This window comes from Salvelinus fontinalis, chromosome 13 (genome assembly GCF_029448725.1).
Source record: "Salvelinus fontinalis isolate EN_2023a chromosome 13, ASM2944872v1, whole genome shotgun sequence".
NCBI lineage: Eukaryota > Metazoa > Chordata > Actinopteri > Salmoniformes > Salmonidae > Salvelinus > Salvelinus fontinalis.
In genome coordinates, this window is record NC_074677.1 from 13,038,064 (window position 1) to 13,063,541 (window position 25,478).

The 25,478-nt window shown below is 42.3% G+C and overlaps 1 protein-coding gene and 1 pseudogene across 3 annotated transcripts; both read right to left on the reverse strand.

Moving 5' to 3' along the window:
• On the reverse strand, positions 1 to 25,461 carry tbcelb (tubulin folding cofactor E-like b). 3 transcript variants are annotated; one of them, XM_055941756.1, is made up of 9 exons: positions 25,243 to 25,327; positions 24,807 to 24,960; positions 23,734 to 23,873; positions 16,903 to 17,084; positions 15,896 to 16,158; positions 12,632 to 12,758; positions 12,059 to 12,175; positions 11,249 to 11,319; positions 2,288 to 2,500 (listed from the first exon to the last, which is right to left on the reverse strand). In XM_055941756.1, exons 2-9 carry the CDS (start codon positions 24,946 to 24,948, stop codon positions 2,385 to 2,387), a joined length of 1,158 nt encoding a protein of 385 aa, XP_055797731.1. In that variant the 5' UTR covers positions 24,949 to 24,960; positions 25,243 to 25,327; the 3' UTR covers positions 2,288 to 2,384. The 3 variants fall into 3 exon arrangements, with proteins under 3 accessions (XP_055797732.1, XP_055797730.1, XP_055797731.1); XM_055941757.1 differs by lacking the exon at positions 11,249 to 11,319 and having other exon boundaries at positions 1 to 2,500; positions 25,243 to 25,461; XM_055941755.1 differs by lacking the exon at positions 11,249 to 11,319 and having other exon boundaries at positions 1 to 2,500; positions 24,807 to 24,956; positions 25,243 to 25,332.
• Positions 18,946 to 23,727, reverse strand: LOC129868110 (general transcription factor II-I repeat domain-containing protein 2-like; annotated as a pseudogene).
• Positions 25,462 to 25,478: the final 17 nt, after the last annotated feature.

The following is a 25,478-nucleotide window of genomic DNA, read 5'->3' on the forward strand; positions in this document are numbered from 1 at the left end:
TGACGATATGGTCCTTAGCCTCTTTATGTTAGCATACAGTTCATTTAAAAAGTCAAAGAAACACACAATACTTTTTTCCTTAGTACAATATTTACTTGTAAATAATATAAAACAAACCTAATTATATAACAATTTCCTCCTGGTTTCTTTGGCATTCATTGATACAAAGAACACTTCTACCATTTGGTGGAAGTTACCAACTATATTGAATTCCTTGAAGTACATACAGTAAGTAGCAGAAAATATCCATTGTTATCACGTAATACAAGAAGTTCTAGGTAAATAGGATGTGAATTAGCGCTGTAAAATAAAGCATTGCCAAAATAAGAGAAAACCATAAAACATCACCATAATAAAGCAAAACGTCCTCATAAAACCAAAGTATCTAAAACATTTATTTCCAGATATCAAGGCGATGGTAAAAGGTTGTAGACAGAAGTGAATTACAGTGCTACGAATAGTCAGATTTAACAGTCTGCAGGAAAACATTGGTACATAAATGATCTATTTGTGTGCATTTAATTTCATTTTAGCCAAAGACAAAATAACATTTTTTTTTTTTACTGGAGGCATTGATGCTTTCAGAAACAATCTTAATCACTAAACAATACTTATCGATCTGATCATCCTCCAATAACTTCATGTAACATCAGATAAACATATATGTACTATAGTATACACTTTTAGCGTAGGTCCCACTAATTTGTTAAAAGTCCATGCAATCCCAAATATTAAATGGCCCACTAAAAAAAATCCATGATCCCAGCCCACATACAGTATTACACACTTTACCATTACCGATCATGCAAACACAACATATTAAATGATCAAGAAGCACCTGAGATTCACCTAAAATAATTCCCAAAGGACAAAAGTCATCCAGTTATTTAAACAAAGCCTAGCTGTGACAGATAGTCACGTTTATTCAGCTTTTGCAAACGTTATTTTCTTAAGTTTTTCCACATAATATGTAATGTAAAAACAGAGGAATTTAGAATAAAAAGGGAAATGTAATTGGTAGAGTAATTGGTAAATAAACCCAGTATGTGGTTCACCTTGGTTTACTGATTTCTCCAATCTATAAGAGTAGATAGCATTTGCATCAGGGAGAGGTTGAGTGAAATGAACCATAGGACTGGGCAACAACAAGATGTGATTTCCCATTGGCCATTTCTCACATCAATCCGCCAATTGGAGAAGGTCTCTGAATCAGAAGACACCTATTGGACAAAATGCACCAATCGGAGAGCACAAATTCTGGGGGTGCATCATTGACCCAGGGTCGACTAAAACAATGGACACTGGTTCCAGTGCAGGTGTGAGACGGGGCGAGAGGACGAGAGAGGGAGCGATAGAGAGAGGTGAGGAAGGCCACAGCCTGTTGGGCGAACCAATTGAAATCCAAGCACAGAGGAAGTGACCGTGACACAGTGGCCGGTGTGTGGTTACCCAGTGAGGTTGGCCTGGGGTTCTCCTTCCAACACCCACTCCCCCTCACATCCCATCCCCACTCCCCTCAGCAAGGGGGTAGAGAGCTGCTCCATTCATGAGGAAACAGACAGCAAGACGACCTGAAGCAACCTGAGCGCAGTGCACCTCCCCTCCTCCTACCAGGTCACCTGTGTGAGTTGAGGTCAGTGATGTTCCGTGTGGTCTCTGTGTGTCACAAGCTCTATTATCCTCAAAGCTCAATGGAGCAAGTCTCTCAGTGCACCACCCTCCAATTCTGACTCAGAGGTTATCTCAGGACATCTGAAGCACGTGGTTCAAAACTGAGTGGGAGAGAGGGGGACTATGCTATTGTGTTAACATTAACTTAAAAACCATAAATATTTCTGATAAAACACTCTTCTGTGCTCTCTTTTGACAGACCAAACGCAATGGAAAATCACAGTGGTGATAATAGCGGTGCTTCGCACCTAGCCATAACTTGACCCCTCAGTGTGATAGTGTGCGTGTAGCATACATGTGTGAGTCGTGTGTGTATACAGTAAGAGGCTTTGCTAATAAACATCTTTACAATCAATGTAATTTAGGAAACAGAATAAACCCATTTAAAAAAAAAGAGACTGCATAGAAAGTTGGTGGCCAGAAGCTGGTCAGTCTGTAATTAAGTTCTGAGTTCTCCACACACGCCACTTCTTAGGAGTCTGAGGAGGTGGATGAGATGGTGCGGCTCTTGGTTTTGGGCACCACCAGGATCTCATCCCCGTCTTGGATCATGTACGAGTGGAGTGCCCGGCTGCCGTACTTCATCTCCTCAGGTCCCAGTGCAGAGCCCAGCTCGCGGGCAATGTAGTACAGTCGCATGCCGTTGGCTGGCAGCCCCACCAGCGCCCTGAGCTCCTTCTTGAGCTCCCCAACCGTCTGCTCCAGCCGCAGGCTCAGCTCCTCCGTCCGCTCGCCCCAGCGCACCTCCAGGGTGGCTGTGCAGGGCGGACGCAGGTCCACCTCTGCCAACGGGGCAAGCTGCCCGTACTTGGACACCAGGACGTGGTACCTTTTGAGATAGGACAGGATGGATGGGAGGTTGGGATTGGTCATTCGTTCGAGAATAGTAGTGATTGGTAATTTGACCGGCACTCTTGTATATACAGTGCCTTCGGAAAGTATTCAGACCCCTTGACTTTTTCCACATTTTGGTACGTTACAACTTTATACTAAAATGGATAAAATAAATAAAAGAATCCTCAGCAATCTACATGCAATACTCCATAATGACAAAGTGAAAAATAGATTTTTTTGAAATGTTTGTACATGAATAAAAAAAATAAAACAGAAATACCTTATTTACATAAGTATTCAGACCCTTTGCTATGAGACTCGAAATTGAGCTCAGGTTCATCTTGTTTCCATTAATCATCCTTGAGATGTTTCTACAACTTCATCGGAGTCCACCTGTGGTAAATTCAATTGATTGGACATGATTTGGAAAGATACACACCTGTCTATATAAAAAGGTCCCGAGCTGGCCGCCCAGTGAAACTGAGCAATCGGGGAAAAGGGCCTTGGTCAGGGAGATGACCAAGAACCCGATGGTCACTCTGACAGATTCTAGATTTCCTCTGTGGAGATGGTTTCCTTCCCAAAGGTTCTCCCATCTCTGCACACCAATCAGGCCATTATGGTACAGTGGCCAGACGGAAGCCACTCCTCAGTAAAAGGCACATGACGGCCCGCTTGAAGTTCACCAACAGGCACCTAAAGACTCTCAGACCATGAGAAACAAGATTCCCTGGTCTGATGAAACCAAGATTGAACTCTTTGGCGTGAATGCCAAGCATCACATCTCAAGCATCACATCTGGTGGAAACCTGGCACCATCCTTACAGTGAAGCACGGTGGTGGCAGCATCATGCTGCTGGGATGTTTTTTAGCGGCAGGGACTGGGAGACTAGTCAGGACTAAGGCAAAGATGAACCGAGCAAAGTATAGAGAGATACTTGATGAAAACCTGCTCCAGAGACTCAGGACTCAGGACCTCAGACTGGGGCGAAGGTTCGCCTGTCAAAAGGACAACGACCCTAAGCACACAGCCAAGACAATGCAAGAGTGGCTTCGGGACAAGTCTCTGAATGTCCTTGAGTGGCCCAGCCAGAGCCCGGACTTGAACCAGATCGAACATCTCTGGAGAGACATGAAAATAGCTGTGCTGACAAAGCTTGAAAGGATCTGCAGAGAAGATTGGAAGAAACTCCCCAAGTACAGGTGTGCCAAGCTTGTAGTGTCATACCCAAGAGGACTTGAGGCTGTAATCGCTGCCAAAGGTGCTTCATCAAAGTACTGAGTAAAGGATCTGAATACTTATGTAAATGTGATATCCGTTTATTATTTTTAATAGATTTGCAAACATTTCAAAAAATCTGTTTTTGCTTTGTCCTTATGGGGTATTGTTTGTAGATTGATGAGGGGAAAAAAGACAATTTAATCAATTTTAAATTCAGGTTGTAACAACAAAATATGGAGAAGGTCCAGGGGTGTGAATACTTTCCAAATGCCTTCAGAACATATTCACACCCCTGGACCTTCTCCCCATTTCGTTGTGTTACAGCCTGAATTTAAAATTGATTAAATTGAGATTGTGTCACTGGCCTACACATAATACCTCAATGTCAAAGTGGAATTATGTTTTTAGAAATTTGTATAAATTAATTAAAAACGAAAAGCTGAAATGTCTTCAGTCAATAAGTATTCAACCCCTTTGTTATGGCAAGCCTAAATAAGTTCAAGAGTAAAAATGTGCTTAACAAGTCACATAATAAGTTGCATTGCATTGACTCACTCTGTTGCAATAAGTGTTTAAGATGATTTTTTAATGACCATCTCTAGCTGCTTGCTACTTTCAGTCTGCTACTCTGTGGCAATATACACCGCTGTCCTGGTCCAAACAAGCTAAAGAAACTATGCCCAAACTGTGGTAAGACCGAAGAACTCAAAAGCGGTGGCCTGTGACATTTGTGATTTGTTTGTTCACATAAAGTGTGGAGATATCCAACCCTTGTCATATAATGAACCTGTAAAGTCTCAAAGTAACATTTAGCTTGTTTGCAATGTATGCTGCTTAAATGCGGTGCCAAACATTGGGTTGCTGGACACAAGCAGGGATGATGAGTGCAATCTAGATGAGATAGTCGACTTGTCAGTTGTGGGGACAGAAAATGACATGTTTGACTGTTTCAATCGGAGAGGACTTCACTGTATCCATGTGAACACATGGAGCCTGCAACCGAAATGAGAGGAATTAAAACTCCTGGCTTCTAACACCTGGGCTGCAATAGATGCTGTGACTGAGACATGTCTTGAATGGTCAATTGAGGACAATGAGGTTGAGCTAACGGGTTATAGCATTCACCGAAACGGTGGCGGTGTGTTTTTACTAGGTATTAAGTGTTTTTTAACCCTTGTTTATAACTGAAAATAGGTCTTGAAGTTGCATGGGTAGATATACTTCTTCCTAAATGTCGTCCTGTCACTGTTGGTGTCTGCTATTGGCCTCCTAAGCAGAATAATGTCTATGATTTACTTGAATGGAATTGATGTGATCACACTGTATTTGCTGATAAGGAATGTATTCTGCTTGGCGATTTCAATACAAATGTGCAGTTATCACCTAAGAACAGTACACTAGTAAATGCCCTGTATAACTTTCATCAGTTATTTGGACTGAAACAACTGATTGTTGAGCCAAACCGGGTGTGTATTGACAGTAAATCAACTTTGGACTTGATTATTGTATCAGACCAAGAGAACATATGTCAGTCAGGACTTTTAAATATTGGTTTTAGTGATCATATGGTAACCTACTGTACCTGTAAGCAATCCAAAATGCTGCTTGGGCCAGGTAATAACTACATGAAGGTACAGTCTATGAAACAATACTTAAAGGAACGTTTTGTAGAAGTACTTGGGAATTTGCTGGTCTCAACCTTGATTAATTTTGATTATGCCTGCTCTGCTTGGTATAGTGGGCTATGAACAAAGTTGAAAAAGAGAATGCTGGTCATGCAAAATAATGTTATCAGTTATATGCTTAATGTCCCCTCTAGGACCCATATAGGGGTACAGGAGTTCTGAGAGGTGGGCTTGTTACCTTTGAAGTGCAGAGTGGACCAACTTAAATTTAATCATATGTTTGACATCTTAAATTATCGTGCTTCAGGCTATATGAAAAACCACATTGATATGGGTCTTTAACCAACACAGTCACAATACCAGAGCTGGTGTTATGTCTTTTAAAATCGCAAGAGTAAACAGTACTGTGAGGAGCATACATACGTTTTTCCATACAGGCATTTGTCTATGGAATAGCCTTCCCTTGGAGATCAAGCAAAGAAAAAGTATAAGCTTTAAAAAGCAGGCAAAGGTTTTTCATTTGGACAAGGTTGTCTAACATGCTGACCAGACTGTACACGTCGCGTGCGCGAGCGTCGCAAAATACATTTAGAAATCCATGTTATTCAATTATTGCGCGCGCCAACGAGCGTCTGCGATGCCAAGAGCAAAAATAGAACTCATTCCTATTTCTGACGCAGATCGTGCTGCAAGTCCTGCCTCTCCCATCTCCTCATTGGTTTATAGAAGCATGTACCCACGTGCCATCTCCTCATTGGTTTATAGAAGCAGGTACCCACGTCCCATCTCCTCATTGGTTTATAGAAGCAGGTACCCACGTGCCATCTCCTCATTGGTTATACCCACGTGGGTGATAGAAAGACAAACTGTTTTGTAGGTAGTCGTGGTAATACAATGAAAGTTTAGATGCGATCCCCATATAATTTAAACGATGAAAAAGCCTGGAAGGAGGAGAGATGACTAGAAACGATTCGGTTGGCCGTTTTATGTGTGGATTAATTGTCGGAGTAGAGATCCTTGTGCATTTCAGGTAAAAGAAAATGTTTATATCCCAGGACAAATTAGCTAGCAACAGCAAGCTAGCTAAATAGGACAAATTAACGTTAGCTAGCAAGTGCAAGCTAACTAGCTAAATTACCATACATGTTTAATGCTTTTCGACCTGTCCCCAAATTAATGTCATTGGTTCAGAGTTTGTTTTGATATTTTAACCTGCGTGTCGTGATCCTGCGTTTGGTGTGGGGGGGGGGGATTAATTCATGCACGGTGGCGCACGCGCGCAGCCGGTTTGGGCAAGGTGTAAGTAAGAGAAACCACTCCACTGCCCCTTGTGCCCCCTACTGCTGGTCAGGTGTATTTATTTGAATGATAGGTATGATGTGCAATGAAGATTGTTTTTTAAGGTTGAAATGTGAAATGAATATGGTTGATTTTTAAGGCTAGGGAAAAGTGCAGTGAATAGTGCCACTTTTTAGGATGTCAATATAAATGAATGTATTTATGGTCGTTTGTAATTTTGTCTAGCCTTTTATTCTTTTTTGTGTTATTGTATTTGCCAATCGAGGACCACGTTGGAAACAAGCGTTTTAATTAATAATTTTAAGTGATATCCTCTGGGTCCACATTGTACATTTTGTTGCATGTCTGTTAGCCAAAATAAATTCAATTCAATCTCATCTCTGTACCCCACACATAGACATGTCTGTAAGGTCCCCGAGTCGAGTAGTTAATTTCAAACACAGATTCAATCACAAAGAACAGTGAGGGTTTCCATTGCCTCGCAAAGAAGGGCACCTATTGGTAGATGGGTTAAAAAAAAGCAGACATAGAATATCTCTTTGAGCACGGTGAAGTTATTAATTACACTTTGGATGGTGTATCAATACACCCAGTCACTACAAAGATACAGGCGTCCTTTAATGACTGTGATAAGCGATAACCGAGGATGGATCAACAACATTGTAGTTACTCCACAGTACTAACCTAAATGAGAGTGAAAAGAAGGAAGCCTGTATAGAATAAAAATATTCCAAAACATGCATTCTGTTTGCAATAAGGCATTAAAGTAAAACTTTTTAAAAATGTGGCAACGAAATTAGCTTTAGGTCCTGAATACAAAGCTTTATGTTTGGGGCAAATCCAACAACACATCACTGAGTATCACTTCATATTTTCAAGCAGGGTGGTGGCTGCATCATGTTATGGGTATGCTTGTCATCACCAAAGACTAGGGAGTTTATTAAGATAAAAGAAACCGAATAGAGTCAAGCACATGCAAAATCCTAGAGGAAAAGTCTGCTTTCTAACAAACACTGGGAGACATCAGCTTTTCATCAGGACAATAACCTAAAACACAAGGCCAAATATACACTGGAGTTGCTTACGACACTGAATGTTCCTGAGGTGCCTAGCTACAGTTTTGACTTAAATCGGCTTGAAAATGTATGGCAAGACTTGAAAATGTCTGTCTAGCAATGATCAACAACCTACTTCACAGAGCTTGAAGAATTTTTTAAATAATACATTTTCAAATATTGTACAATCCAGGTGTGCAAAGCTCTTAGAGACTTACCCAGAAAGACAGAGCTGTAATTGCTGCCAATGGTGATTCTAACATGTATTCGCTCAGGGTTGTGAATACTTATGTAAATTATATATTTCCGTATTTAATTATCAATACATTTGCAAAAGTTCATACTAACAAATTTTCACTTTGCATTATGGGGTAATTGTGTATAGAAGGGTGAAGAATTTTTATTTATTTAAATCAATTCTGAATTTGTGGCTGTAACAAAATGTGGAATAAGTCAAGGGGTATGAATACTTTCTGAAAGCACTCTTCATTATGGGAAACAGACCATTTTAATCCCACATGTTTTGCAGACGTTGTGATGTACTCTGAGACAAACTGTCTTCTCTCAAACAAGCATATTATTTTTGAGTTTAATACACAATGAATATATCTGCAAGATAACACCAACAAAAACAGTGAAAAGGTTTGCAGTTTTTAATAGTCTAATCACCATCTAAGAAAAATGCTTTATCTAACACTGTGGGGGTAAGTTGGGACAAATGTGTTAGTGAATGAGTGTGTGCTCGCTAAGAGTGGTGTGCTCGTTCGGAAAACACAGTGAACCCTCTACCCCTCTCTCAGCCGTGAGAAAGCCCCCCCCTCCCCTCCCCTCCTCAAGGGAACACTGAGGTAGAGATAAGGAACGATTAAATAAAATCCCAGAGAAAAAGCCTTTCTCTTTTCAAAGCTACTATACCATCTGGGCCAATCAAAGCAATTTCCCCTTCCCACCCTCAAAACCCCGCCTGGCCAGGGTTTCAGTGCGTGTGTGTGCCACCGCCATGGGAATTCTACTCCAAGGCCCCAGTCAGTGCACAAAGTGCCATTCTGTGAGAAGCCCATTTCTACTCTCACTTAAAGGTCTCATTTAATGTGGTAACTAACCACTCGTACACCTCTGTAAATAACATTGCGAGAGATAATGGAGGTATGGTAACGCTAAATGCCATTTTTAATGGTCCTAGCTTAGTGTGGTGCCTGAAAAAAGCTGTGGCATTCATTTAATACCCGTGTTTCTATACACGGACAAAAGTATTGGGGCTAATACCTTACCTTGTATCTACCCTAGATCTCTTAGGGACTTATCGTCTGGCATTTCATGCCTCTCTCACTCCCTGTTCTTTAATCCTCCTCAGCTGCCTGGTTGAGAGATGACATGCTAAAAGGTTTGTGTTACGTTGCATTTCCTCACTTCCCCCGGTATGCCCTCAATCCCCTTCCTCTGTCTCTTAATGACCCCAAGCCCCATCTCTACATATCACAAGCCCCTTCCTCTGTCTCTTAATAATGACCCCATGCCCCATCTCTACATATCACAAGCCCCTTCCTCTGTCTCTTAATAATGACCCCAGCCCCATTTCTACATATCACATGCCCCTTCCTCTATATAACCCCCCCTTCTTTACCCAGACCCCTCTGTAGCCCCTTCTTTCTCTCCTTACCTCAAGTGCACTCCTCTCTCCACACCACACCCCTCTTGTAAACCCCTCCCTCTCCTTACCCCAAGCCTCCCCAGTCTCTCCACTCTCCAGCCTCGCATCGTTTCAATCTTCCCAAGCTGTTTCAGAAAGCCGCTTACGACCACCAAAGAGCTCTATTTTCATGTCACCTGACCATAGCACTGGTTCAAATCCAAGTGCCAATTCCGTTTATCAAACTCCAAACTCTATGATCAGTTGACATGAAAATATTTATCTTTGGCCACGCACAACAGCAGTGGTTTTGGTGTTGAAAAACAGAAGCATATGCAGAAAAGTAGCTCGTACCTACTGTAAAATATGGTGGTGGATCTTTGATGTTATGGGGATTTTTATACATTTTTGTTTTACTTCCACTGGCCCTGGGGCCCTTAAGGTCAACGCCATCATGAACTTTACTAAGTACTAGAACATTTTAGCCAAAAACCTGGTTGCCTCTGCCATGAGACTTACACTTGGCCACACGTTTGTCTTGCAGCAAGACAAAATCCACAAAAAAGTGGTTAATTGACCACAAAACCCAATTTTGCAATGGCCATCTAAGTCTCCGGTCTTGAACCCCATTGAAAACCTGTGGTTTGAATTGAAGAGGGCTGTCTTTAAGAGCAGACGAAGGCTATCAAGGATCTGGAAATATTCTGTTTGGAGGAATGGTCTAAGAACCTTCCCAACGTGTTCTCCAATCTCATAAAACATTGTAGAAAAAGGCTGTGTCGTTATCCTCGCAAGGAGAGGGTGCTACAGTATTGCAAACAGAATCTCTTTCTCTGAGCAATTGTATTAGTATAATAATATATTATTTTTAGGTGATCTGTATATCTATAGCTATGACTAAGACTGAGAGACTAAGCCAAGGCTACGGTTATTCAAAGGCAGCTGTCTGTCAAATCTGTGCAGGCTGCCGTGTTCACCAGTGTTCACCTGGAAGGCTGTGACCCGCTCCCCAGGCTCTGATCTCTGAGGGGAGCCGGGGGCAGGCATGGGTTACTCTGGACCCGAAAGGGGATAGCCCGGCCGCCTAAGTCCTGTCCACATCCAACACACACTCGTGCACACGCAGCAGCCTTGGTCAGCTCAAAACCATACACCCCCCCTACACACACACACACACATCCCCCCGCTCAAAGAAACAGGCTAACCACGCTGATTGCGGGCGTCAGCGTGGCCAGGCGCTAAAATACAAATTGGTTCTATTTGTGACGCTCAACACGCCTCTCCCATCTCCTCATTGTTTTTTATGAGCATATACCCACATGCCATCTCCTCATTGGTTTTAGGAGCATATACCCACGTGGGTGAATGAAAGATGAACTTAGGTCCACACTCCGGTAGGTTGTAGTAATGCTGTAAAGTTGGTTGCCAACCGCCATATAAAGTACAAAGAAGAAAAATAAGCCTTAAAAGGAGATGACAGATGACGAGAGATGAATTAGGTTTACCATTTTATCTGTGGATTAATTGTCGGGAATAGAGGACCTTGTGCATTTCAGGTAAAATAAAACAACCCAATTTTTATATACCATGACAAATTAGCTAGCAACACCAAGCAAGCTAGCTAAATTGCCATAAATGTTTAATGCTTTTTGACCTGTCCCCAAATTAATATAATTGGTTCAGAGTTTTGATATTTTGTTCTGATATTTCAACTTGCGTGTCGTGATCGCTTCTGGTGTGGGTGAACAAAATCAACGTGCGTGCGTCCGGTTTGGTCAGCATGTAAGACCCAAAAGCAAGTAAATGCTGTTTAAAAGCAAGGAGAGAGAGAAATATAATTAAACAGAGGAAAAGGGAGCAAAAGAAAACCAAGAAAACGGTTTGCGGCTTTGAAACACTTCCATTGCAGTACCCTGATTAATCTGAGACACTGTGGGGACGCTGTGTTGGTTTGGAGTCATTGGTCCACTGGCAGAAACACACCTGCAGAGAAAAAGAAAACCCAAGCACTCCCCCACCAAAAAAGGCACTTTCCCCACATAATTAGGAGGACAATATTCACACAGAGCCGAGCTACAACAGGTATGGTTACACAGGGAAATGATTCAAGCTCTCAATCTCTCCCTTAAGGGAAAAGAAAAGAGAGAGCGAATGAACGAGTGAAGGAGGAGGAGGTCAAAAAAATAATCTACCTGCCACCTTGTGTATCGGTTTTCCGATCTGAGTATTCAGAGGCACAAAGAAGTCATTGAGTAGGCAGTGACTGGTGCCATTGTCTCGCAAAGGTTACTTTCCCCCAGTCAGGGAGCGCGCTTTCCCCCCCGAAAACCCTTCCCTCGCATTCTCCTAAGGTTAAGTGGAATGTGGCTGGCAAAAAGCGTGGGCCGATTCATTTTTATGCATGCCCCCCCCCCCCCCCAAATAAAATTCCCATCATTGGGAAGTCCTGAGATGACAATATGTTACGGGATGTCAGGTGTGTTAGAACACTGAGGGGAGTGTTAACATAAGCAGAGAGTACCTCTCAGATACCGCCTACCTCTGACTCAAAGTGATTCCTGTCCGCTGTTGAGGTTGTTGTCTCAGAGGAATGCTAGTGCTATTATGAACCAGATGGAGGTTGTTCTTATCAGAAGAAAAATGTGTGCGTGTGTTTACAGTTCCTCTGACATACAGTAGCTCTACCTCAACAGACTGGAGTGTGTATGTGTGTCAACAGTACCTCTGAGGCAGCGTCTCTTCAGAACAGTCCAGGTAATGTCTGATGAAGAACCTCTCAGCGTCTTCCCTCTCTCCTTCCGTCACCACACTCCCATTCAACACAGTCACAGATGGCAACCTGCAAAAGGACAAAGATTATGAGTGTGTGTGTGACACATTTACACAAATCAAACAGGTGTGTATTCAATTGTGTTTGTGTGAACCTCTTCAAAAGGTTGAATACCCCCCCCCCCCCAACTCAAACAAATAAATTATTAACACCCTACCATTGTACTTGTACTTTTCTTGCACTAACACCTGTACTTGCCTTTTCTCACCAGTAGTGACTTTGCCGATAGCTGATTTATTGAAGAATTGTTTTACTTGCTATTGTGACTGTGATATGTGGTTGTCTTTCCTAGCTACCTTAAGATGAAGCACTGACTCAATCACTCTGGATAAGACTAAAATGTAAATGTGTGTGTGTGTGTGTGTGTGTGTGTGTGTGTGTGTGTGTGTGTGTGTGTGTGTGTGTGTGTGTGTGTGTGTGTGTGTGTGTGTGTGTGTGTGTGTGTGTGTGTGTGTGTGTACTCACTGTGCCACAGTGAGGCTGCGTCTCTCTTTGTTGGTGTAAGGCTGCAGTAAGGGAATCCCCATCAGCCTCGCCTCCTCCAGCTTAGGGAAGAAATTCAGCCTCTCTATGTCCTCCCATCGGTTAAGCCCTTTAGGACACACATGTGCAAACACACGCATGCATGCACACACCCACGGATATGGAAATGATCAGCACTCATTCTCTATGGAAGACCAGGATACAGTATTGAGTATGGCGTACAGAAGTAGTACAATGCAATACATAGTCCTAATCTATTTTCACATCAGACAGATCAGAGGGCTCTTTAAGTGATTGAATGAGTGTGTATATTAGTTTAATTTATTTAGCCTATATAAGGGGGTAAAATGCCTTTAAAATGCCAAACGTAGTGTTAAAATACATTGGAATGTAACAGAACTTGAGCTCTTCTCAGTAGGGTTCCCTGTCCTGCATGAGAAAGGTACGGAAGCAGAGGAGTAAGAACAGGAGAAAAGGGAAGGAAACCAGGAATAGTGGATGGACAGTTATTAGGTAGAGGAAAGAGGGATATTTGTGTTTATACAACAGGTGGGTCTAATCCTGAATGTAGATTGAAACCGCATTCCAGAAGGTGTCTATTCCACAAGTTAACACCAGCTAAATTTATGATGTTAAAATGCCTATTTTCTCTGTTCCATCTGACTGAGCAATCCACTGTCTCATCAGCCCAGCCAGGCTGTCTAATCACCACTATAAAAAAGTATCTAGACATTATCTCACATTTTGTTGTTTTCAACAGCGGAGATTTGTATAAACCTTGCCGTCTGTCTCTCCGACATTTGCAACATTGTTCAAATATTCAAATTCAATCTCCAGATGTCCCTCCATAGTAATGAACATTTCGGGAGTTGGGACGCGACACAGGCAGGCAACTTTTCTCAGCCAGTCGAACTCATGAATCAGCATCATTTTTATGGATATATACAGTCGTAGCCAAAAGTTGAGAATGAAAATTCATATTTGTCACAAAGTCTGCTGCCTCAGTTTGTATGATGGCAATTTGCATATACTCCAGAATGTTATGAAGAGTGATCAGATGAATTGCAATTAATTGCAAAGTCTCTCTTTGCCATGCAAATTAACTGAATCTCCCAAAAAACATTTCCACTGCATTTGAGCCCTGCCACAAAAGGACCAACTGACATCATGTCAGTGATTCTCTCGTTAACACAGGTGTGAGTGTTGACGAGGACAAGGCTGGAGATCACTCTGTTATGCTGATTGAGTTCGAATAACAGACTGGAAGCTTCAAAAGGAGGGTGGTGCTTGGAATCATTGTTCTTCTTCTGTCAACCATGGTTACCTGCAAGGAAACACGTGCCGTCATCATTGCTTTGCACAAAAAGGGCTTCACAGGAAAGGATATTGCTGCCAGTAAGACTGCACCTAAATCAACCATTTATCGGATCATCAAGAACTTCAAGGAGAGCGGTTCAATTGTTGTGAAGAAGGCTTCTGGGCGCCCAAGAAAGTCCAGCAAGCGCCAGGACTGTCTCCTAAAGTTGATTCAGCTGCGGGATTGGGGCACCACCAGTACAGAGCTTGCTCAGGAATGGCAGCAGGCAGGTGTGAGTGCATCTGCACGCAGAGTGAGGCGAAGACGTTTGGAGGATGGCCTGGTGTCAAGAAGGGCAGCAAAGAAGGCACTTCTCTCCAGGAAAAACATCAGGGACAGACTGATATTCTGCAAAAGGTACAGGGATTGGACTGCTGAGGACTGGGGTAAAGTCATTTTCTCTGATGAATCCCCTTTCTAATTGTTGTTTGGGGCATCCGGAAAAAAGCTTGTCCGGAGAAGACAAGGTGAGCGCTACCATCAGTCCTGTGTCATGCCAACGGTAAAGCATCCTGAGACCATTCATGTGTGGGGTTGCTTCTCAGCCAAGGGAGTGGGCTGACTCACAGTTTTGCCTAAGAACACAGCCATGAATAAAGAATGGTACCAACACATCCTCCGAGAGCAACTTCTCCCAACCATCCAGGAACAGTTTGGTGATGAACAATGCCTTTCCAGCATGATGGAGCACCTTGCCATAAGGCAAAAGTGATAACTAAGTGGCTCGGGGAACAAAACATCGATATTTTGGGTCCATAGCCAGGAAACTCCCCAGACCGTAATCCCATTGAGAACGGTGGTCAATCCTCAAGAGGCGGTTAGACAAACAAAAACCTACAAATTCTTACAAACTACAAGCATTGATTATGCAAGAATGGGCTGCCATCAGTCAGGGTGTGGCCCAGAAGTTAATTGACAGCATGCCAGGGCAGATTGCAGAGGTCTTGAAAAAGAAGGGTCAACACTGCAAATATTGACTCTTTGCATCAACATCAATGTAATTGTCAATAAAAGCCTTTGACACTTATGAAATGCTTGTAATTATACTTCAGTATTCAATAGTAACATCTGAAAAAAATATCTAAAGACACTGAAGCAGCAAACTTTGTGTAAATTAATATTTGTGTCATTCTTAAAACGTTTGACCATGACTGTACAAAGAACTATCAATAGAAAAGAGGTAAAACAAAAAAGTGCAGCTAGTTTGCTGTCTTTCAATCTTCAGTTTAAGTGGTTGTGTTGTTGGCTAACTCCTCTGAATAAGTGTCCGGACGAGAGAGCACATTTTTTACGCCAGGCGAAATCGCGCATCTTTATCTCATTGTTACGGATGTATCCAAATAAATGTCACAAGAAAACAGCTTAAACCAACGCAAATGCAGCTACTTTGCTGTTATTCTGGCTGCACTGTTTGACGTGACTGTAAGTTAGCCATAGTTGGCTGACTAGCAAGCAAGGGATAAGAACGTTGGCAGCCAGTATGGCAATAGAACATTTAAAATTAACGACTGGGTCGCATCTCTGGCAACCGAACCAATAGAATGTTAGACCAGCCGGCTTGGGTAGCAACCCTAGATTTGTGTTGGGACTATATCTTGTGGAAGGATGAAATACTATGAATAAATTAATCAAATATATTTTAAAATATGGACATATTTTAAATCTTTATTTGAATATGTTGGTAACCCATTGTAAAAAAGTGATAATGCCCTCGAAGCCGGTGTTTGGAGGATATATTGGCCCGGTTTTCCAGCCTAACAACACCCATGCCAATATATCCTCCAAACACCGGCTTCTCGAGCATTATCACTTAGGTATGCTCCTGCTTTGTGTGTGTGCGCACCTGTGTGTGTGTGTGTTTGCATGTGTATGAGACTCCCTTCGCAAACCTGAGTTGTTGAGGTTGATGCTGCGCAGGTTAGGAAACAGGCGCTGCAGTGTGTCCTGAGGTGTGTCCTCCTCCACAGAGCTGAGTCGGTTGTTGGACAACACCAGGGTGTCCAGGCACGGGTACATCGGCCCAAACTTACGGACCTCACTCCACTCCTGTAGCTGGTTGTCTGTGATCTGGAGCAGGCGCAGGGAGGGGCAGGGGACCGGGGACTCAGCAACCTGGTCATAATCATTCAGACAAAGGAAGAGCTCCTCCAATCTGCAGGGGGAGATAGTATGAGAATCAGAGGTAGCTAGGTCGTTCGACAAAGAGTGCCTTTTGCATCCTTTGATATTTTAAGTAAAACTTGTACACCAATATTGAATTTTAAAAACCTGTTATGTTAAATGAAGTGCCCTTTAATATAGACCACACAGAGAATTCAATAAACAGATATAATTTTTTTTATATAAAGTTCTGCATTTTGATATGTCAACCCTGTACCACTTCTAGGAAGTTTCAACCCACTTAATCCCAAAATGTATCCGGGTTTTTACCATCATTGTAAAGCCATAGTTATTGTGTTGCTTTGACAAAGTAATTTCTGAAAATGATTATTTATTTAATGCGATTAGTGATTCATTTGTTCCTCGTTTTATGGTCATCCCTGTTACGTGAACTGATCTCTCATTTTAATACTGTATAACTATACCTTTTAAATATATTTTTTTCAAAACAAACATTGAACATGTAATATCAAATCATAGTGTAAAAACAGGTGAGGTCAACCCTGGTACTTTATTTGGCTCTTAACAGGCACGTACTAGTGCTTTTTTTGTACCTCTTGAGATTGGAAACCGTGTTTATGAAGTTGAACATGTCCTCTTTATGACAATGTTAAAATTAGGTGAAATTAAAAATATATTTTGGACCAAGTTACACTTCTTAAAAGGCACCAAATTGTATTCACGTGTGCCATGTGTCTGGTTTGTGATTCACAGTCCACTATCTGTCATGACTTACTCAGGGGTCTGGCGTGTGAGTGTGTGTACCGTGTCCCAGGTGACACGCGTGTTGATGAGGACCAGGCGGCGGACTCGGGAGAACACCTCAGCCAGGCCTGGCTCCAGTTCAATCCCACTCAGAGGGTTCATACTCAGGTTAAGGAAGTCCAGGTTGGGGATGTTAGACACAATCGTGCAGATCTGGCAACCCAAAAGACAGATTGGAGCCATAACACTTAATAACTGACTGTACTGACAACCTAAAAGACAGATTGGAGATATTATACACAAATCACACTGTATTTGTCACATGCACCAAATACAACAGGTGTAGACTTTCGCTATAACGCAGTTAAAAAAGAAGGATGAGCAAAAAAACAAAGAATTAAATAGTAACACAAAATAACATTGGTTTTGGTTTGTTTCATTCACCCTCCCGGGTGCCTCCTGGGCACCCGGTGTGCAGTGGTCTAGGGCACTGCATCGCAGTGCTAGCTGCGCCACCAGAGTCTCTGGGTTCGCGCCCAGGCTGGGCTGGGTTCGCGCCCAGGCTCTGTCGCAGCCGGCCGCAACCGGGAGGTCCGTGGGGCGACGCACAATTGGCATAGCGTCGTCCGGGTTAGGGAGGGTTTGGCAGGTAAGGATATCCTTGTCTCAGTATGTAAAAATGTAATAAAATGTGTGCACTCTACTGTAAGTCGCTCTGGATAAGAGCGTCTGCTAAATGACTAAAATGTAATGTAAATGTAATTTAAAAGGGGCTGATATAACATTGATTCGACCACAGAAAAAACATTGATAATATAGTGCAAACTAATGGGGCGAACTCAGTGGAGTTCAATCTCGTGCGTCTCTGTGCTGCATGGCATTTCTTCTGCACGGCAGTCCTGGAGGAGGTGCGCGGCCAGTTCTGGTCAAAGGTGCGCGTGCAGCTTTGAGGGAACATTGCATGTGTGTAGGGGTAAAAGTGACTAGGCAATCAGGATAGATAATAAATATGTAGAATAGCAGCAACATATGTGGAATGTGAAAGTGTGTCTGTGGCATCAATATGCACTTGTGTGTGTGTGTGAGAACGTATGTAGTGTGTGCTGGAGTGTCAAAGTAGCATGTGTGAATGTGAGGGTAGAGTCCAGTGAGTGTGCATAGAGCCAGAAAAAAAGGGGTCAATGCAAATAGTCCAGGTGGCCATTTGATTAACTGTTCAGCAGTATTATGGCTCTGGGGTAGAAGCTGTATACTGTAGTATACACTGTAGTGTACTGTGTTAAGAACGATATTCTGATGATTATTCCCGATTGGAAGGCCTGGGCCCTTGAACCATAAACTAGGTCATGGTGTCCTTAAGCAATTAAGAAATTTGAAATGTATAGTCTATTCAAACCCTAGGTCTCAGCCTTGATTTAATGTTTTGGCCCCAGGCATGGAAGGCTGAAAGCGCAAAAAGATAATACAAGAGCGTATAGGTCTGCCCTGCGAACCCCTTAGAGCAGGGGTGTCAAAGTCAAATGGACGGAGGGCCAAATAAAAAATTTAGCTACAAGCCGAGGGCCGGACTGTTCGAATGTTCATTGAAAAAATTTTAAATGACGCATATAGTCTAGTGAACCTAATTGAACCTACTGAAAACCTAACAAATATATTCCAATATGATCAGATAAATAAAGCAATATTTTCTTATGGCTCTGTCAGTTATCTTTAATTTTCAACAGACACAAAAGACAAATTTCCTTTATATAAAAATCCCCATAACATGAACATTAAATGAAAGAAACCGGTATTCAAGGCACCATCAGTAGCCTATATTTTCTATTTTAGCAAAAGTGGGCTAAATTTACTTCAAAGAAAAAAACAATAATAGCAATTTTCTATCATCCACTCAACTGAAATATTTTTAAAATATAATTGGATTGAAATACAATAAAATAAAGTGCAAAAATCTATTAATCAAAAACAACACTTTGTTTAAGGAGAAGTAACATGCAGTGAAAACAAATATTAAACTTTAACTTTTAAACTTGAACTGAGTAAAAACTCTAAATATGTGATTGCACAGTAATGTTCACTTGTTTGAGGTTGAGGGTGATACTTGGTGGTGTCCCATCTTTTCCACAAGTTCATCAATGTTCGGGGTAAGGCTCTGAGCTGAGGAAATCCTCAGAATTGAGTGGAGGTGTTCAGCAGTAAGTCGACTTCTGTGTGATGTTTTGTTCAGGTTCATCAAAGAAAACAGTTGTTCACACAGGTATGTGCTGCCAAACATAGACAACGTTTGAGCAGCCTGGATGCGCAGCTGGGGCATTGTGTCGGGGAGGAAACGGGCGAACTCCGCAGCACCCACTGCCGCATATTTTGCCCTCAGTGCATCATTGCATTGGAGGTCAATCAACTCCATTTGGAGGTTTGGTGGTGAGCTTTCCACGTCAACAGCAAATGGGTTACCGAGCAGTTCCAACCTGCTTTTTTGTGCTTCAAAGTCAGCAAATCGGCGTCGAAAGTCAGCGGCAAGCATACCTATTTTATCAGCCAACTGTGCGCTCGGGAACGCACTGGTAGAGAGCTTCTCTTTCATGGTCTGGCAGCTGGGAAAGTGGCTCAAATTTTCTTTCCGCATCTGCGTCTCCCACAGAGTCAGTTTGGTTTTAAATGCCTTCACTGTACTGTACATATCAGAGATGACATGATCCCGACCCTGCAGCTGCAAGTTCATTGCATTCAGATGACTCGTAATGTCACACAGAAAAGCCATTTCACACAGAAACATTTCGTCTCGGAGTTGTGTTGTGTCTTTCCCTTTGCTGTCCAAGAACAGACAAATCTCCTCACGAAGCTCGAAACATCTTTGAAGCACCTTTCCCTGGCTTAGCCATCGCACCTCTGTGTGATAAGGCAAATCACCATGCTCCGTTTCTAACTCCGTCAGAAATGCCTTGAACTGGCGGTGATTCAAACCTTTGGCTCTGATAAAGTTAACTGTGCGCGTGATGATGCTCATTACATGCTCCATTTTCAAGGCTTTACCGCACAACGCTTCCTGGTGTATGATACAATGATAAGCTGTCAGCTCACCTGTCGCGTTTTCCTCTTGCATCTTTTCCCGTATCTTCGCCACCAGTCCGCTCCTGTGTCCACACATCGCAGGTGCTCCGTCGGTTGTCAAACCCACGAGTTTTTCCCAAGGCAGCTCCATCTCATTTACACATCTTGACACCTCTTCATACAAATCATGCCCCGTAGTTGTGCCATGCATAGGACGTAAAGCCAAAAACTCCTCTGTCAAGCTTAGGCTGGAGTCCACTCCGCGGATGAAAATTGACAACTGGGCAATGTCAGAAATGTCGGTGCTCTCATCCACAGCCAAGGAATATGCAATGAAATCTTTTCCCTTTTTCACAAGCTGCTCTTTTAGATTGATGGACAACTGGTCTACTCTCTCGGCAATGGTGTTTCTGCTCAGACTCACATTTAAAAAGAGTTGCCTTTTTTCTGGGCAAACTTCGTCACAAACTTTAAATCATGCAGTTTTTGATGAAATCCCCCTCCGTAAATGGCCGGGCTGATTTAGCGATCTCTTCTGCCAAAATAAAACTGGCCTTGACAGCAGCCTGGCCTTGTGATTTGGCTTTTTTGAACAGAGCCTGTCGAGATTTGAGGCCTCGTTTTAATTCCTCTGCCTTTTGTAGCCTTTGTTCCATGTCCATATTCTTGTTTTTGTCCGCGTGTTTCGTTTCATAATGTCGTCTCAGATTATACTCTTTCAGTACCGCCACACTTTCTCCACACAGAAGACACACAGGTTTTCCAGCTACCTCCGTGAACATATACTCCGACTCCCACCTTGTTTGAAACCCCCGGTTCTCAGTGTCCACCTTCCGTTTTGCCATTTTTGATGGGTATCTGAAAGTTAATTTTACTGTGATGCTGACGACTGCTGTGCCAATAAATATTGAAATGAAGCAGCCTACTGCTCGCTGCGTCACCGTTGCATTGTGGGAAATGTAGTATTGGTGCGTGTAAAAGATCTGCGGGCTGCCGGCTTGCTGCGGTCTGCGGGCCGGTTCTAATAATAAATCAAGATCATCCCAGGGGCCGTAAAAAACCTTCTCGCGGGCCGGATGTGGCCCGCGGGCCTTGACTCTGACATATGTGCCTTAGAGGAAGGTATCTGTTTTCTCATTTGCATATACCTGTCTATGTCGCTCTATTAAACCTTTGAAACAGCAATATGTAACTTTTTGGGTGACCCACATATAAATGTGAGTTATAGATCTGTCATGCTCATGGAACGCAAGTCTAAGAAACAGTAGATTTTTTCTACGTGCGCTAGTTATATGCTTCCCATTATTACATTCAGTATTATAGTCTTTTACTTTTGTACACCATAGCTGAAAATACAATATTTTTGGTTATGGAAAATATATTTCACAGCGGTTTAGATGGTACAATGATTCTCTACACTATAATTGCTTGTTTTGTCACAAACTGAAATGGTGGAGTGCACCTTTAAATATATAGCCTTATACTTTACATCGAACATTTCTACACACCTTGACCGGTTTTGAATTCCTGTAGTATTTACTATAGTTGTTTTATTTTTTGTTATCTTTTTGGGTCTTTCTTCAAGGAAACCTCCTGAACAAATACTAAAAGAGCAAAAAGTAGGTCGGACTGGGGTCTGAACGGCTAGGTTTAGCACTACTGCTCTTTTTCTATAACTTGTATGGAGCACAATATATTAGTCTACACTTGGCATGTACAGTTGAAGTCGGAAGTTTACATACACCTTAGCCAAATACATTTAAACTCAGTTTTTCACAATTCCTGACATTTAATCCTAGTAAAAATTCCCTGTCTTAGGTCAGTTAGGATCACCACTTTATTTTAAGAATGTGAAATATCAGAATAATAGGAGAGAATGATTTATTTCAGCTTTTATTTATTTCATCACATTCCCAGTGGGTCAGAAGTTTACATACACTCAATTAGTATTTGGTAGCATTGCCTTTAAATTGTTGAACTTGGGTCAAACATTTTAGGTAGCATTCCACAATAAGTTTGGTGAATGTTGGCCCATTCCTCCTATGGTGTAACTGGTTTGTAGGCCTCCATGCTCGCACACGCTTTTTCAGTTCTGCCCACACAATTTCTATAGGATTGAGGTCAGGGCTTTGGCCACTCTAATACGTTGACTTTATTGTCCTTAAGCCATTTTTCCACAACTTTGGAAGTATGCTTGGGGTCATTGTCCATTTGGAAGACCCATTTGCGACCAAGCTTTAACTTCCTGACTGATGTCTTGATGTTACATCATTTTTCTTTCTCATGATGCCATCTATTTTGTGAAATGCACCAGTCCCTCCAGCAAAGCACCCCCACAACATGATGCTGTCACCCCCGTGCTTCATGGTTGGGATGGTGTTCTTCGGCTTGTAAGCCTCCCCTTTTTCCTCCAAACATAACAATGGTCATTATGGCCAAACAGTTCTATTTTTGTTTCATCAGACCAGAGGACATTTCTCCAAAAAGTACGAACTTTGTCCCCATGTGCAGTTGCAAACCGTAGTCTGGCTTTTCTATGGAGGGTTTGGAGCAGTGGATTCTTCCTTGCTGAGCGGCCTTTCAGGTTATGTCGATATAGGACTCGTTTTCCTGTGGATATAGATACTTTTGTACCCGTTTCCTCCAGCATCTTCACAAGGTCCTTTGCTGTTGTTCTGGGATTGATTTGCTCTTTTCGCACCAAAGTACATTCATCTCTTGGAGACAGAACGAGTCTCCTTCCTGAGCGTTATGACGGCTGCGTGGTCCCATGGTGTTAATACTTGCGTACTATTGTTTGTACAGATGAACGTGGTACCTTCAGGCGTTTAGAAATTGCTCCCAAGGATGAACCAGACTTGTGGAGGTCTACAAATTTTTTTCTGAGGTCTTGGCTGATTTCTTTTGGTTTCCCCATGATGTCAAGCAAAGAGGCACTGAGTTTGAAGGTAGGCCTTGAAATACATCCACAGGTACACCTCCAATTTACTCAAATTATGTCAATTATCCTATCAGAAGCTTCTAAAGCCATGACACCATTTTCTGGAATTTTCCAAGCTGTTTAAAGGCACAGTCAACTTAGTGTATGTAAACTTCTGACCCACTGGAATTGTTATACAGTGAATTATAAGTGAAATAATCTGTCTGTTAACAATTGTTGGAAAAAGTACTTGTGTCATGCACAAAGTAGATGTCCTAACCGACTTGCCAAAACTATAGTTTGTTAACAAGAAATTTGTGGATCGGTTGAAAAACGAGTTTTAATGACTACATTTTACTATAGAATTATAAAGTATTCGGTAGTATACATGACTCATGATGTATAGTATTCTACAGTATTCTACAGAATACTATATAATTCTATAGTAAACTGTACTACTATAGTAAACTGTACTATTTTTTATGTGGGCATTGGCACTGATTGACAGATGAAAGTCTTGTTTGTTGGATTTGTTTGTTCAATGACACTAATTGTTTTTGGTGCCGTTATGTTTTGCGTGGTATGGTAGTGGACACTGTCCATTTGCTACATGTTTCTTTAATTCTAGCCAAGAGATGCTGGACATGACAAATAACCAACTATTGGACTTTTAAAAAACTGTCCAGATAAAACAACACCTTAGATGTGTAGAAAATAAGGCAAACTTTTATCAAAAAAGTTAACAATCTCTGAAAATTATGAAAACAATGAAAAATGTGTAATATTGGCCGTGTCCTGCCAGCCTTCATGCTAATAACTAGCTGCTAATAAATAGATGGTGCATAACATGGTAGCAAGGGTGAGGAGGATAAGAAGAACTACAGTACCCACCTCCCCCCAGTCCTGCAGCTGGTTGTGGGACAGGTCCAGCTCCACCACGTGGGCACAGAAGGTGGCCACCTCAGCCTTGTCCCCAGCTTTACTGATGCCACAACCGTCCAGGACCAGCACACTGGGCAGGTTCAGACGATCTGGAGCGAGACAACAATCTTTCTAGTGAATAATTGTTCTTTATTGAATCAAACTGTACCATCAATAAGAATCACATTCACATTACAGGGGACAACAACCTGGTATCACTTATTGTCATGACTTATTTTGGCATCACTACATAGGCAGTATCCTTGGGGCGCTAAGGCATTAGAGAATGACTCATGATGTGTAGATACCCTATATAAGGGATATAGTGTAAGTAGGCCTACATGGAGTTTACAGTATTCCTGGGTAACTAGAAGATGATAACTTGTGTGATTTCCCTGTATAACACATGCAAGTAAGCCTACATGGAGTTATTAATGTTTCATTCAGGTGTTTTTGTAAAACAGAAAGTAGGCTGTAAAGTGTGGCCCTTGACTCTTCTACCTTGAGAAATAACAACTTTTTCAGTTCATTAGACTATAAATCACATCGCACCCACCAACTCAGTTTAGCAGGTAACATAACAAATGCTACAGAGAAAAGATGCATAGGCCACCATATCCCTGAGTTATTACTCAAAGTCAGCGCACTAAGTCGGCCTTCAAATGCTTGTCGGAACTGGGAAACTTCACAGTTATGAAGTCATAAGTCCGACATGACTGTGTTCAAGTGGTTTTGAAGTCAGAATAATTCCTCAAACAATGAGATTTTATCTAGCTAGAGGAGTTAGCTAACATTGCTAATGATAAAGTTAGCTAACTTGTTTAACGTTGCCAATATGGTCAAACTAGCTACATTATCTACATTGATAAGTTTGACAATGTCAAAAATGTATTTGCTTTATAATCGTCACAACTAGTGTAAAATTATCTCCAACATTACCACTCGGAAGTGGTTGTTGTCCAGTCGGAACCTCATATTTCCTACTTGCGAGGAGCATTTGAAGGCAGCATAATCTACGGATCTATAACACCTTAATCTCTGACCTTTGATGGGCGACCCCTGTGAACTAGACAGTACCACGACACCCATGCCGTTCCCACGACAGTATGGGAAATTCTCTGGGTTGTACTTCTCACTGACCACCTGGACGAAGGAGCGCCCCTCCTCTTCATCAGATGACTCCATGGCCCCAACTGTCTGATCAGAGAGAGCGAGAGGCTTACACCCAGGGGTATGGTTACAAAGTACAGTAGAACCTTTTGGGTACACCACATGTCCATGCCAATCAGACTTGGAAACACTTGGTATAGCATATAGAGGCTACTATAGGACTTTACAGATAAAGCACATGGCTTTAGTTACATGCCCTTTCAACTGACTTGTCTACTGCTAGCATACATGCTAACAAGTCAAATCTTGTTCATTTACCAAAACATTGACTTAAGGTTAGCAGAGAATATTTACGAAATATTGACTCACCAATATGACTCCTCTACGGGTAGTTGGTGTGGACCACAGGCCACAAGTTGGCCACAAGTTGGTGTGGACCTCAGGCAGACACCTCTGGGCTGTAGTGTTGTGAGGAGGTGCTGTCTCTCTCCGTCTCTGGCACCGGCCAGGCCTGGTGGATGAGGAGCAGCCTGGTGGATGAGGAGGCAGTACCAGGGGCTCACGCAGCACAGGCCTGGTAGACTGCGGCTTAGGGAGAGAGAGAG

Coding starts and splice junctions, on each gene's coding strand:
- tbcelb (XM_055941757.1), bottom strand. CDS start 24,948: ATGGAGTCATCTGATGAAGAGGAGGGGCGCTCCTTCGTCCAGGTGGTC. Junction 17,085..23,733: donor AGCTGCAGGACTGGGGGGAG/GTGGGTACTGTA, acceptor TTGGGTTGCCAG/ATCTGCACGATTGTGTCTAA. Junction 12,759..15,895: donor CATCAACCTCAACAACTCAG/GTTTGCGAAGGG, acceptor TGTGTCCTAAAG/GGCTTAACCGATGGGAGGAC.